Source organism: Lissotriton vulgaris, chromosome 11 (assembly GCF_964263255.1).
Source record: "Lissotriton vulgaris chromosome 11, aLisVul1.2, whole genome shotgun sequence".
NCBI classification, from domain to species: Eukaryota; Metazoa; Chordata; class Amphibia; order Caudata; family Salamandridae; genus Lissotriton; species Lissotriton vulgaris.
Window position 1 is genome coordinate 634,682,210 of NC_141699.1, and position 15,849 is coordinate 634,698,058.

Below are 15,849 nucleotides of genomic sequence, written 5' to 3' on the forward strand. Positions count from 1 at the left end.
ACAACTGGGTGCATGTCTTCATTTGCTTTCCCCTACCTTGTACAAATCGAACGAGAAGTGCTCGCAGTGAAGTGGGCCTGTAACCATTTCCACCTTTATGTTAGCGGACACCCCTTAGGGTCGTAACCGACCACCAGCCGCTCCTTCCACTGTTCAAAGGTACCGCGCCTCATACACCGCCCAGAATAGAGAGATGGGCGATACAAGTAGAACAGTACAAGATGGACTTAGTGTACCGGCCAGGAGCCAAAAATACAGCTGATTTCCTATCCCGTCACCCAGCGAGAAGTCCAGAATGCGATAAGGATCAAGATCCCGAAGATTTTGTTAACATGATCTCCCAGTGGTTGTGCCCTCAGGCGATGTCAATAGACCTGATAAATACACATCTTGACGCTGATGCTGTGCTAAGACGAGTATCTCAGGCACTGAAGAGTGGATCGTGTGAAGGATTCCTCAAAAAGGTCCAGGACTGGAGTGAGGAAGACAGGACCCGCCAGGGCCAATTTTGGAAGATTTGCGACAAACTCAGTGCCGCCGACAATGGCATCATTCTGAGAGGGTCACGGGTGGTGATCCCAGAGGATCTGCAAGAACAAGCTACAATTCTTGCGCATGAAAGCCACCAAGGCACCAGAAGGATGAAAGCACGAATGAGAGAAAAAGTATGGTTTCCCGACCTGGAAGGAAGTGTAAATACCGTAGTCCGCAACTGTAGGTCGTGCCAACTCACCAGCACGTCTGAGACCCCAGCACCAATCATCACGGAAGATCCGGCTCCATCACCCTGGTCATGGGTCAGCTTAGATTTCGGAAGCTTTCCTGACGGGAGGGTCACCGTCGTCCTGGTGGACAGCTACACTTAGTATCCCATTGTGGAAGTTGCACCATCGACCAGCTTCGCCAACGTCCAGCCAATCCTGAGCAAATCATTTGCTCTGTTCGGCCTCCCTCATGTCATTAAAACAGATAATGGACCCCCGTTCCAGGGCAGCGAATTCAAAGACTTCCTGAAAGGGCTCGGAATAAAGCACCACCGGATCACTCCCCAATGGCCGCAAGCGAATGGGGAGGCTGAACGATTTATGCGGACCATCAATAAAATATTACGACTAGTGACAGCCGAAGACAAAGACCCAGAAACAGCACTCCAGTACTTTCTCCGAGAATACAGAAGCACCCCTCACTGCACCACGCAGCGGTCCCCCTGGTCACGCATGCTGGCCGGCCCTCGGCGAGACACACTGCCTACCGCAGATCACTGGGTCCCCCAACCGTATGACCCGACGGCAACACAGGAGCGAAGACGCCGCACCAACGGCAAGGCCAGTCGGCGACGGAGAGCCCGTCCCCACCTACTGGCTCCCGGTGATTCAGTACTGATTCGAACTAGACGCCCAGGAGGGAAGTTTCGCACCCCGTATGAGGCTGGTCCGTGGACCGTGAAGTCAACCCATGTCACAGTGGAGAAAGACGGAGAGGAGATAACACCAAACGTGTCCTGGTTTAAGCAAGTTCCACCAGTAGCTGAATTGCCGCACATCCCGAGCCAAATGCCCGGAGCAGAAACTGAAGTGGACATTCAGGAGGGGGATCCAAGTGAGCAATCAACATCAAGCTTAACAGGACCAACCCCATCTCAACAATTCGTCACACCCGTTCGCCATCGACCGTATAACCTCAGGCCGAATCCTCGGCCCAGCCAGAGGTTGCCAGAATTTCCATATGAGTAAAGAGATGTTAAATGTTGGACAATTAAACTGATTTGGGATGGGATGTAGCTGTCTAGTGTTTTTCAGAACATCCTGGCACCCCCAAACACTGTATCACTCCACTCTCTGGCCAGGCGTGGCCAGAGAGCTTAAATAAACGGACGGGAGTGGCACGGCACTTCCGGTCCACACGCGTTTACAACTGTGTGCATGTCTTCATTTGCTGTCCCCTACCTTGTGCATAACTTTGGTCCCGGCATAACAACCGCCCCCACAGGCGCCGACAACTAGTTCTGCTTCATATTTCGCAGAGCTCCAATGGTTAGTGCTAAAAAATGTGATTTTAGTTTTTTTCAAAGTTACAGCTCCTCTCTCTCGCTACCGTTTTACGACACCCTCTCCTCGCTCTCGCTCTACCTTTGTACGTCACCATCTCCTCCCAGACAAACTCGTCATATTTCACGTTACTTACAAAAAGTCCCCTCGGTATTGTAGGAAGTGAAGAACAGAAACCGAAAGCACAGTCGCCGGCCCAACCTTTGCACAGCACTCCAACTCCTCCCCTCTATAACAGACCAAACTTTCACGGAGTCCCTGGCAATCCAAGTTTTCGGTATCCCTCCCGTTCTGTCTTTTCCTTACGAGATGAACGAGAAACGCTATGACCCAGCAGACACCACTCTGAAGTTTGTGCGTAGAAAGGACGACATCACAGGTGAGAGACAGGCGAAGGGTTGTGCCTACTGCGCTTTTTTTGCTAATCCCCGTTTTGTCACCTCACACACCTAACAACTTTCAATCGGGTGCACGTTAATAATGACGATCCTCCTGAGCCATTTATATCTTTGGTCCTTTCTAAACATCCCACAGAAATGTATTGGGGTCAAAGGGTATTTTGAATGTTTACGTCGGAAAATGAGCATTAAGAAAAAAATGATACTTAATTGGGGGTCAGATTACTTTAGTGCTGCTACGAAATACTCCCATCACGTAATATTTCAACATTCATTTGAAAGTGCCACTTGTCATCTGTTGAAATATTGCACTAGAGCTGGTAATGGAATAAATACTCTAGGATCCCATATATTTGGGATCTAGGAATAGCAACTGGAAGAGGATGGAATCACATGAAGCAGAGTCTGACAGTCGACCTAGGAGTTTTTATAAACTCTTCCCCGCCGAAATTGACAAGAACAGCTGTGAAAGTAAATGTGTTCTGGCTTGATTGGTCATAATTAGGGCTCCCGGTTTTATGGTATTTATTTTTTTGCCATTTCCGTCTGTATTTATCCATATTTATTTTTCGGGCATTTTTTCTGTATTTATCCACATTTATTTTTGCCACAAGCAAAAGATGACGCTACCGCTAGTATTTTTCCACATTTATTTTAATTGACAATGCAACGCGAGGAGCTTGTAAATAAGCCCCAATCTGTGATCTCTGTCGAAGGCCTGGAGGCAGGCAGGACACAGGTCATGTTGGGTCATTAGATTCCTGCTTGAGGAGAAAGGAAGATTGCTGTTGGGTAGAACTTAACCCCCGCTCTTTGTTCCTGTTTAAAAGATTTAAGCCTATTGGCTTGAATTCCCATGATACAAACGTGCAGAGCTGTGTTCAGTGTGATAATTAGGTTTTTGTTTAATACACTCCTGGCACTGTAGGTTGACGCACACAGTGCACGTCAAGCGTGACACGCTTTAGAATAATTTGTAATTATTTAATGCACATGCACTCTGCCAGCAGCTGTACAGCGCTAAAACTGGCTGCTCCAGGCTGCTACACACGCGTCGGTGCCGCCAATTGCCAGCACTCGGGCTCGCTCAGTAAACAGTTAAGATACTTGTGGCTGAGTGCAGCCCTTGCTACAATGTTAAAATCTTTAGCCTCACTCTCCTTGGCGGCAGTGAAATTGCGGCGCCGCGCTGCTGTCACATTAGTGACTCGTCACTTCACTGCCCAAAACCTACCCAGGGCGGGGGGATGTTGTGACCTCATGTCCTGGAACAGGAAGGAAGTGAGGTCGGTCAGAAGCGGCGGGAGCTTTGACTGGAGTTGTTCTTTCCACCGTGTCCCTCTTACCATCTGCGGCTAAACTCTAAGTGCGCTCCTGCCTGCGCATATTACCTGGCGTTGGATCCTGGACTGCAGCTCTCTGCCAATCATGGCCGTCAGTGCAGCACTGAGCTAGTCCGTGAATAACCACGGCGTCCGTTGAGATTGATGCAGACCCAGCGCACGTTCATTAGCCCTGGGTCTGTTTGCCACTGGACGGCCGTGCTGCGTCTGGGACTACTCACTGGACTGGCGCAAGCCTAGAGGGAGCCTATCACTGATACGCCTTGACAAACCCCCGAATTATGGTAGCTTGCGGTGGCTCGCGGCTGAATTCATGAACCTGCAGCCACTGCCTTGCAGAGAGACGCTGCTTTAGTAATTAATGGAGCCATCTCGCCACACTCCAAGTTGGGACTCTGCTTCCGGCCCCGGCCCAAGTAAGTACCAGCTTCTGTAAGCTTAAGTTAAACTATTGAATGACCGCGCACAATCAGGAAGCTGCAACAAATGTAAAATAAATCTTACATTGTGATCCCGTGATGATCGGGGTCTGTACTCCCAGGACCGCAGCGCCGTGATGGAGCCCAGAACAGGCTAGTACACCACTCAGTGCACACCTTTATAGTTAGTTCAGCACGGACAGCTTTCTCACTTCCTGTGCCTGCCTGCTATCTAGTTGCACTCAACTGGTATAAACATGGCTTCATTCTGAGCTGCCGTTCTTGCTCCTATACTTGCCCCTATACTCAAGCAATTGTGCAGTCAAGCCATCTGTCTCTGCTTGAGGAATGACTCACTAGCAGATATTACTGTAGTTTAACTGAGAGGGAGGTGTAATGAGGACCCTTGCTCGTTGGCGAACGCTGCTTGCAATTACAGTGCCCTGTGTTGGTCAATACAGCGGTATTTCTAGAGGAACCGGGCCGTCCCGCGACCTTAACAGTACGGTAAGGTTACAAGGGAAGTGCCCTTCAATTTATGGTGCTCTGCTGCAGTTTTAAAATCTTCTTTTTCTAGTTGCTTAAATGGATGTAAATTCTGATACTTATATCCTGTCCCCCTATTGTGCGTTGCTTTATTTTGCTTGTGAAAGGATCACTCATGGTAGTTGAAATGTCACTCTTATTTACATAGCAATCTGAAACTTTAGCAGCTATGAGTCCGTCCTAATCTGACTCTGGCAGGGGCTCTAAAAGGGGTGAAATAACAAATCAGTCTCATTAACAAATAAATGGTCTTTCAAAGACCTGTGAAGTACTTGGGTGCTTCTGGCAGCTCTGTGTGCACACAGGAAGCTGGGGGAAGCTGTCACCTCTTAACCCTCTAAGGAAGGTGAGACACCAGACGGCAGCACTGAAAAATATACTAGTATTTTCCCGTTTTTTATATATAAATACAGATAAAGGAAAACTTGTTTTCCGTCTGTATTTATATGTAAAAATCCATAAAAACTGAAAACCAGGAGCCCTAGTCATAATCAGATTGAATTGAAATATATTTTACGGTTTAAGACACATGCTTTAAAATAATTGTGTACCCAGTATTGTCTATAGTATAATAATGGAAAGCTAATTATGGTTGTTTATGCGCTTGATAGAGAAATGTGTTTTACTCATCATAAAATGACATGGAGGGTTAACATGCACATGCAACGTGCGTAACGTGAGGTTCCCAAGGAGCTTTGTACACACTGGGAGGATTAAGGGCCTGATTTCGATGTTGAGACAGCGGCTGGGTCAAGGGACCAACATATACCCTGTTGGCGGTCCCGACTGCCTCATTAGGTTGCGACCGAACGCAGTAAACCGACCGTAATGCATGCTCCCATAGTGAAATGGGAGGTGCAGTTCATCTCTGCACCCCGTAGCAGGCACCTTTGCCTCCAAACGGAGGCCGTACACCAAAGGGGGCCCTGCTGGGAGCCCACAAACACGCATTCCGGCAGGTCAACATGGAAACCATGTCGGAAACCATGCATTGTAATCTCAAGGGAGGAAACCCCGCCCTTGAGATTACAGGCCGGATTCTGATTTATCGTCGCAAATCAGCCAGAGTGACCGGCTGGTTTACTTTCCGACCGCCTATATCTTGATTAGACGGTCAGAAAGTAAACCGAGGAGCACCTTACGATGCAGCTCAGAAGGCTCTGACTGTCGGTTGGAGCCTTCCGAGCTGCATCGTAATCGGCCCCTCAGTGAAGAACCTTACTGTTTTTTCTCAACCTTTTGTTATGCCAAGGTTGCTACATAGGTTTTATTTGGGTAGCAATATGGACTTATTAGTAAGAGCTATATAAATAGTCATTAGTGTAATTACTAATATAGACAGATATCTGTCCATCTTGCAGTGCATGCATTGCTCTTGCTCAAAGGCCTTGGAAAACTTAAATACCTGCCTCCATTCATAGTTTAGCTAAAGCACTTGTGAAGTGACTCACTAAATGTTTTTTTCCCTTCATTGCTTTGGCATCCAAGGGAGTAGCCAGAAAATTAAAATAGCCCCCACTCTGAACTTGAGCGCTGATGCCACCAAGCAAGAGAAGCAAGTGAACCGAACCCTCCATAGAACAGCTTCATTGTCTCGTCCATCCTTGCACCTATCTGTTCATTTTTCACCTTTCCATCCACCTACTGAAATCAACTATTTCCCCTTTACCTTCTGTAATCCATTCATTCTTTCATACATCCACTCTGTCATAAATTCACTCCTCTTTTCTCCCACCCACTCATTTATCCATCCCTTTTCTCTGCCATCCTTTCACCTGTTAACCACCTGTACATCCAAACCTCTACTCTGACATCCTTTCAGTTGTCCATCTAACTATCCATTCACTCAGCCATCCACCCCTTTACTCTGCTATCCTTGCACCTGCCCATCCACTATGCATAAATCCCTTTACTCTGCCATCCTTTCACCTGTTCATCCACCTATCCATTCAATCATCCACCCCCCTTTATTCTGCCATCCTTTCACCTGTCCATCCATCTATCCATTCAATCATCCATTCCCCTTTACTCTGCCATCTTTTCACCTGCTCATCCACCTATCAATTCAATCATCCATCCCCCTTTACTCCGCCATCCTTTCACCTGTCCATCCATCTATCCATTCATTCCCATCCATCCCATTACCGTGCCATCCTTTCACCTGTTCATCCACTTATCCATTCCTTCATCCATCCACCCCTTTACTCTGCCTTTCTTTCTGCTGCCCATCTACTATCCATCCATCCCTTTACTCTGCCATCCATTCAACTGTTCATTCACCTAGTCATTCACTCATCCATCCCCCTTTACTCTACCATCCTTTCACCTGTCCATCCATCTATCCATTCCCTACCATCCATCCCTTTACTGTGCTATTCTTTCATCTGTCTATCTTCTATCCATCCATTCCTTTATTCTGCCATCCTTTTGTTGCTTGAACATGGAATACCCTTGAAAAACAATAGACAAGAGGTGTTTGGCAAAACAAGAGAAGTTTGTTTAATTTAAACATTGCAGCCAGGAGTTAAGTTTCAGGCACATGGTCAGAGGACTGTCTCAATTTACAGTCAATTTGAGGCATTATTTTTTAGTTCATTGTATTCCATGAAATAGTTCTGGTGATCTGTAGGAAGGTGGCTCTGTATATACTATACCAGAGTGAGGATAGTGTGCACAAAGTCCAGTGGATCCCCAAAGGTAGGCAGAGGTTAAAGTAGATAGTACTTTACTCTCTATGTGTGGTAGTGTGGGCGAGCAGTAAAGACTTATCAATAGGTAGTGCTAAGCATTTTGTACACACTCAGGCAAGAAATTATTTATCACACTCAAAGACTGAACTATGACCAATTTGATTTGTATAAAAATATTATTTTGTTTTATTTATTTTCTAGAACCAAGCCAGGCCTGGCACAGGTAAGTATAAAAATAGTTTGCAAGCATATGCAGTTTAAATACAGTAATCTGCAATAGAATGCAATGAATTGGTTACAGAATAATTACTACGTACTTGTAAATAATCTGAATCGCTTTTCAGTTAGTTTTCTTACACAGCCAGGTATCTCTAGATGCTAGGTTGGTGCTTTTCCTAAAAGAAAGAAAAAGGAGGTAAGGCGTTTTTGAAATGTCAGTACAGGTTTGCATTATTACTCACAATACACACTTAGTCCTGGAAAACCAGAACTGGGTTTACGGGTCCGTGGGTAGGATTCGGCTAGATGGGCACTCGAGTCGCACCACCAGAGGCACAGAGGCGGGCAAGTACAAAATGCAGGGACCACACGTTAGCCAACAGGCTAAGCACGGCCGTGGGCTTGCCGATTGTGGCAAGCAGGCCACCAGTTTGGGAAAACAAAAGCTCCTGGGGTCGAGGTCAGCACGGTAGGGCCCAATGGCCGACACAAGAAATGCACCGCTAGAAGCACAGAGGTGGCCGGGTTTAGTATGCGGTCTTGGCTGAAGGATCCCTCTGAGTTGGTCAGTGGCTGATGAGGCGAATGGAGTCTTAGGGAGATGTCGTCTTGTGACCGCAAGCGATCGGAGACAGTCGGTCGGACGTTCGCAGTTGGTCTTTTGGACCGCTTCTGTTACAGAGTCAGTCAAGGTGACGTCTTTGGTCGCGGTTGAGGGAACCTTTCAGCTGTTGACTGTAGATTTGTTTTTGGAGCTTGTAGAGGTTCAGTGGGCACTGGGATCCAGGCTAGGATCACCAGGGGGACCTCCTGAGGATATTGGGTCACTCAGGCTCGGTGCGCCAGGAGTGGAGTCGGTTGGTTTTGAGCAAGTCCGGTGTTCACGGGAGAAAGTCTGGTTGCAAAGGCAGTGCAGGTTCTCCAGGTTTTTTGAGGGCTGCTGGCTGCAGGGCACACCAAGGTTCTGTAGGAGGAGTCTGAAGTTGGGCCAGGCCGGTAGGGCTGGGGCCAAGTCAGTGGGTGTCCTCCTCTTCCTTTCTTTGCGCGGCTGTTCGGTCCTTCTTCTGGTTTTCTTCATGTCAGCTCTGATCTGAGAAGGCAAGGTTCAGGGTTGGCCCTAAATACTAAATTTAGGGGTGTTACAGGTAGGTACAGGTCGGTACAGGTTGGGACCAATGGGTCCCTTCCTTATGCCACTCTCCAGTGGGAAGGGGGCCTATTGCTCACTCTGGTCGGCTCGGTCCCCCCATACACAAGGTGGAGGGGACTGAGAGTTGTGCTTCACCTCACCTCCCCCTCCTGAGGGGAGGGGTTGGCAAAGGTGGGCACACCTCTCCCCGACAACTAATGTTGCCCGTCTCCTGGGAATCTGAGACAAGGGTCGGGCACGCGCGGCGATTTGATTCTGTGGGCGCGCACGCCCAGGCCGGCGCCATGCACATCTCCTGTCTCACAAGAATGGCTTCAAGTGCTGTAAACGTCAGCTGCACGTGCGCATCGCTCGCTTTCACTCACTCCCTCCTCCCCCCGCCCCTCGTCTGCTCCACGGAGAAAGCTTGAGTTTTATCCTCCGTGTGTCGATCACATCGAAGCTCATGCATCTTCCGCGCGCGCCGGCCGGGCTCACGCCGCACGTCTGATATCTGGGGCGCACCCCGAAAGAAGTCTTCCAAACCTGTGTGCATTGTTGTCAATTTGAGAAATGACAGGAGAAGTTAAACTGACAGATGGAAAATTTGTATGTGAACTTTTCAACTGTTTTTAGTGATTGCAAATCGTGGTCTGTTTGAGGTTAAGAGATTTAAAGTAATCACATTTAGGCAGGAATGTGATGTGTCTGGACTACAAGAAATGCTGATCAAGTGATGGTCTCTTTTAGGGCAGTTGCCATATTTTAACCCCCCCCCCTTCGAGTACAAATGAATGAATATATTTATTAAGTAGTGAATTGGTTAAGCTAAGATTGGACACAATAGCACCTTAGAGGAGTGAGAGGGACTTGGTAAAAAGATATAAGTACTGCTGCCTTAGTCATAAAAATCTTAAAATAAAATATTATTTTATTAATGTACTTGAGGAGTTTTGGGAACTTCCTCTTATGTATATTTATGATTAAATGAACACTTTAGATAGAACTGAGTTCTTAAAAGAAGATATTTTGTGATAACTTTCTTTAGTTTCCACAATAATTCGAAAATCAAAGAGATATGTTATCCTTAATTATTATCAAGCATAACTGTTTGCACCAGATGGTTGCTTTTTTTTTTTTTTTAAATATGACAGTATGTGATCCTTTTTGGAGTAGGGTGCGAATTTGGTGTAATGTGCTGATTACTTTGAAGGTAATCTTCATTTCTCCTAATACATTTCTTCGTCTCATTCCTTACAACCCTCCCGAAGGGCTTTGAACTTGATCCAATGTTTGCTTTCTGATCTTAGGGCAAGCAGTGGATCCGTCTGCTTGTATAGGTCCCTCAAGGATGGGAAGTAGCCAGGTGGTTAGAGGAGAAGGGCATAGGGATTTTCGTTACCATGGTCACATGATGTCTGACTGATTGTAAAAACACCTTGTTTACTAAGTACTGGATTGAGATAGAAAAAGTGACATTGAAAATGGCTGGTAGGTAACATGCGTATTACTAAAATGGCACAATTCTCGTGCAATATTATCTAGTGTGCTTCACTTCTGGTGGTTCTCACATGAATGTTTACATGTTTATATTTTCAGCTAAATGCCCACTTGTTTCATGTGGACTAATGGCTCAATTATGAGTCGGCGGTCCACGGACCTCCAGACTCACGTAGATGCAGCAGTGGTGGTCTTCCGACACACCCTATTGCAATTTGGGCTGTCGGCCTGCCATTGCTCCACCGCAGCCAACAGGAAACCACGGGGCCCGCCAAGCATATAACGAGTTTGCTCTCTGCTACGGTTTTCATGGCAGTTTCTCTTCCATGAAAACTGTGCCTCTGCGCCGTGGGGTGCATGCAGGGGGAGGGGGGGCAAAAAGTGTCCCCCTGTGTGCATGCTCCCCAGTTCCTGCAGGCATGGACTTTTTTGTCCATGCGTTGCAGAAAAAGTTTTTGGTGTTGCCATAGCGGGCCTATTTTTGGGGCACCGCAGTGGGAACATGAAATAAAGCTCGCCAGACACTAGAAGCACTCATAATGTGGTGGGAAGCCCGACCATGGTATTGGCCGCCAAACTAGTAATTAGGCCCTTACTGTCCACACCCTTCTCACATTCTTTACATGATTGTGACAAAAAGAATCTCAATTCTCAAAATCTCTTTATTTCAATCAGGTGACGATGAAGACGTCCTCCGTGTGGAAATGTCTTGTGGGCATGCTGTGGACCCTTCTTCTTTAACTGGATGGTGTCGCAGTTTAGTGGATCAGGTATGATAGATAAAGATGGTGTCAATCGTAGTCTCTGTTCAAGGGAACATGTTGTCATACGTACGCATCCATCATGTTGTTATATGCTAAAGTATGCCGAACCGCATGTCAGTTTAATTTAGTGCTCGATAGTTGAGTATCCTTAGTTTCACCCTCCAGTGGTGTTACCAGAACCTATGTGTTTGCAGGTATTCAAAACTGGGCCTAGGGTAGTAGGTTATTCTGTACTTGGGAAGCAAGAGTGGGATGGCTTTGACTCTTTTTTACTCACCGCTTTCTTTTACCCACCAGATAATATAAGGTACCTATAAACATCATTGGTTGACTGACATTTAACAAAGCCCAGGGCAGCAACCAAAGTTGCTGTGCTGCATTGTATGAAATGGAGAGAGCCGAACAGTGCAATATCTTCTAAGATATGGTGTTGCTTCTCTGTATTCTTGCACAGACGCTCTTCGAGCTTGCCTTGATCCACACACACCCCTTTGCATCGCAGTGCAGAAGTGCGTGAGTGATGTCCTAGGTTTTGTACTGGAAGAGTACCTTTTATGGTACATAGTTTAAAACTTTCCCCTCACTGGATCTGGGCTGTACAGTACAGAACATGTGCAATGGTGGAAAAATAAAGAGAAATGAAAATATTTCTTCTTTTTAATGCCTGTCTCGAAAAAGCCACTAGCTTTTGAAACAAAGCACTTTCTCCCATTTTTGATAGGGCTTTGCATCAAAACCATGGGTGGTTGCATGGAAACACCCATGTACAAACCATGGTACGCCCTGTTTATGCAAAGTAGCGCATTGTAGTGCACTACTTTACATTATTTTAAGACTACTTTCAAACGCAAGAACTTGTTTTGTACTGGAAAGTAAAGTACAGTTCTACAAATTGTGTTGATTTGCGTCACTTTTGTAATGCAAACAGCACGGATTCCTAGTAAATCTTACTCATGGTGTGAGATCCCTTGAACTGCCATGGACGGCTGCAGCTACCAGCACTCTCAAGGTAGCACTTTACACAGGAAGTAACTCTTCCATCCAGAGTAGACTTGCAGTTCAGTGTGTACGTTGCTTTATGAAAATCATACCGGTATATTGTGCCCTTCAATGCTGCACTGAGCAGAAACATCACCACCTGATAATAGCTCTTTATATAAATACATTGGGCCATATTTATCAAACTGTCATGCAGCGGAACGCAGCATGCCCCCTTGTTGTGTGGAGCTGCCTGATAGGGAAGGGATAGGAATGTGCCTTATTTACCATTATATATCACTTTCTTTGTGCTGGTGCACTTTTTGGCTGCCTAGCGCCAACGCAGGCACCCTTGCATAATGGTATACTGGGTGCCTGCATTTCAGGCAGGATTTTTTTTCCCAAGAAGGGACACCTTCTATGTGCGCTGCAGAATACAGCACATGTAGAAAGAGGAAAAACTAGCAGAAATAAAGATGTTTCTTCTTGTTGTGCCTCTCTTGGAGAGGTGTAGCCTTTTGATGCATTCCCAGGTCTGCCACTCATGGTAAATCTGGGAATGCGCCAAAATCCGTGGGTGGATGCATGGTAACATTCATGCTCCACCCAGGAAATGCCTCTCTGGGGCACAGTAACGCAAGGCAGCAATTTGCGTTGCCTTCGCGTTACTGCAAATGTAACAAGCCATGCAGGGCCATGCAAGGTGGCTTTGCATGGCGTGATAAATCTGGCTTTAGTGGTGCATCAACTTTGCACCCCCTTGGGTGGTGAAAGGGTGACTCAACGCTGTGATAAATTTGTCCCTAAGTCCCATATTTGCAAAGATGTTGCTTAAACAGCGCATCACCGAAAATTGCTTGCAATGTTGTATGAGAGGGAGAGAGCAGGAAAGCAGGAAACCCTTCAAAAGAGAAGACTTGAATCACGACTTATCGTGAGATTCAAAATGAAGACTCCTTTTGGCCTTAACGGACATGAAGAGTTACATATTCACCTGTAATAGGACATCATGCAAGTGGAAGAGGCATAGTTGAGCACTGAGCTCGTTACAAATAATATCCGTGAAAAATAATAAGGAGCACTGAAAAAATGGAAGTCCACGTGAGACTTAGAAATAAAGGAATATACAGTGCATTACAGGGACATGCTTTAAGGCACGATGCCACAAAAAGAAGTATCCGGATCCCTTATAACATCCTTTTCCGAATTGGAAGAAAAAACTGTACAGGATGAAAATTATGTAAATCTCACTAACAGAAATAAAATTTAATTATTTCTGTATTGTCTCTTTATATGTGAAAATGAACATAAAAGACCCCGTTTATCAAACCTGGAAATAACATTCCCATGAGATAACTTTGGTAACCAAGTACTACAATTCCCATGATGCCTCATAATGGGCTAATATGGCAGGACTATATAATGGTAATAGAGGATGGACTCACATAAACCGTGAACAAGACCATTTCTTGGTCGAAACGTTGGTGGTGGTGATGGTGGTTAATGTGCTGATTAAATAACTGAAATGAAGAACTGAGACTTGAGGAGTGCGGTGATTTTGTGTGGATTAATTAATTACGAGGTTAAGTCCGACCGACGCCTGGCACCTGCGGTGCGAAGTGTGCACGGAATTGGGACTGTTTGCTTAGATATATATATATATACTAGCAGCCCGTCCCGACGTTGTCCGGGGATGGCCGATGTTCAGTGTTGCCTTTACTTTTTGTTTGCATTAGTGATGTGTGTTTAATTCATCCGCAGGTTTTCATTGAGCCACACCTAATTTTGTTTTGCTGTTCTTGTTGAGAGTGTTCCCCCTGTGTGCGAAAGTTGTTGTTTCCCAAATGTTGTAATTTGCGCCGCAAGTGCAGCAAGTGTTACAGTGGTCGCTCAGATGTTTTTGCCTGAAATTGCTTGTTTGTGAAAGGGGCTTTCCTTGTTTACGTTTTCGATCTCTTTACTAATGTCTTTTTTTTTTTTTTTTATCGGCGCAAGTACTTTTAGTGTTCCACTGATAACGCAGAGTGTTTGAAATTCGGAAGTGTTTGTGTAAGTTTAAAAATTTGTCCGCAGCATACATAATTATTCGGAGCTTTGTGAGTAAAGGCTCATTCATGTTCCGTCGATTGGCTTTCTTGTCTAAGAAATGGGCGCCTCTTTTGTTTACGTTCCTCCCCCTGTGACAACGTTGTTGTTTGTCAAATGGTTAAACATTTGTTATATTTTTGTATCGCGGCTCGTGTGTGTGTTAATCATTGTGTGTCATGATTGGTGGGCTGTGCGAAGCAATGCGAATGATAGGCAGCCCTTTTTGTAAGCCTGCCCCCTGTGGCACTGTATTATTATGGAAGGCGCGCCCCTTTTTGGATGTCATCCCACGAAGGCGTTAATGTTTGAAGGGTAACGCCAATGATTGCGTGAATGCCGAGGCGAGTGATAGGCGGCCCTTTGCAAATGCGTGGGATGCACAGTTAAGTGTGTGCCTTGCACAGTGAAATCATTGAAATCGCATTTGCGCTATGCACATTGAAGTGTGTGGTGAAGTGTGTGCCTTGCACAGTGAAATCATTGAAATCGTTTGGCATATGTTTATTGTTTGTACTTTGGGCCATGCCTCTGCAAACGCCCACATCTTTTGTTTGACACGCCCCTCTAAACGCCCACATCTTTTCTTTGACACGCCCACGCTAATGCCCACAAGGGACTACTTTTCCACATTTGGCGTTTTTGCTTTTTTAATGTATATGGTGTCCACATCTATAGCCTATGTCCTTCTGCTACATCTCCCCTTTCAAATGGTGTATTGGGTGTAGTGATTGGTGCAGTACTTTTTGAGTTTACCTGGCTCAAAGGTTTGTGTTCTCTCTTTATAATAGTAGTATAATAGTATATATATACATATATATATATATATATATATATATATATATATATATATATATATATATATATATATATATATATATATATATATATATATATATATATATGAAAATCCAAAAGATTGCTTCATAGCAACAAATGCGCACTCAGGAATCCGATATCAGCATAAAGGTTTATTTTTCAGTAATCACGCTACGCGTTTCGACACTTTCTGTGTCTTGATCACACGTGAACCACCCTGCGCAGTGTGGTGTGTTATGCTCAACAAAGTAAACATGGAAAAGGTGACTGTACAATTGAACAGGACATTTCCTTACGCAAAACAAACCGCCATTTTGTAATGGGGTAAATACCAAGTACATTGTGTTCATGTACCAGGGACATGTAATAACACTCTACTTTGCACATTCAAAATAAAAGAGTAATGAGTGTCTAACAAAGATGAGCAAACTGCTGGTATGTAATTAACCGGGCACATATTATTGAAAATTCGGCAATCTCGATTTTTCATATACATTCTATCCCGAATGATGCAAAGAACCACCTAAGATTGTAAAAAGGTGCATGCAAGTATGGTATCAATTATACCAGCAGATTGTGGCTTACAAGTGGTCTAGTGCCCATGGTCATAACATACAATTATTTGTAGAACATTTGTAGACATAATTCATTCGGTCTAGTGCCTAAGAATTATGATCGGATATATCTAGTTCATCATGTTGAATATCAATATCCATTTCCATTAGGCAGAGCATACTCACACCCACACAGGCAGGTACGGAGTGCACATCTAAGTGAGAAAAGAAGTTCCACTTTCGTACGGGTGAAGGTGTCTTTCATTCAAAATCAGAGGAGAGGGAAAGGTACAAAGACCGTGAAGTGATTGTGACGGACGAAACTCCATATTCCCCATTACCTATGAAAAACACCCG

At 45.3% G+C, this 15,849-nt stretch overlaps 1 protein-coding gene across 1 annotated transcript in view; it reads left to right on the plus strand.

Annotated features, from left to right (window-relative positions):
- Positions 1-2,218: 2,218 nt before the first annotated feature.
- The window catches only part of LOC147683270 (E3 ubiquitin-protein ligase DDB_G0292642-like), a 110,286-nt gene continuing 96,655 nt past the window's right edge, over positions 2,219-15,849 (plus strand). The window contains exons 1-2 of the mRNA XM_086943730.1: positions 2,219-2,427; positions 10,968-11,062. Of these exons, the coding sequence (XP_086799856.1) occupies positions 2,358-2,427; positions 10,968-11,062 (165 nt within the window). The 5' untranslated portion in view covers positions 2,219-2,357. The remainder of the gene's footprint in view (positions 2,428-10,967; positions 11,063-15,849) is intronic.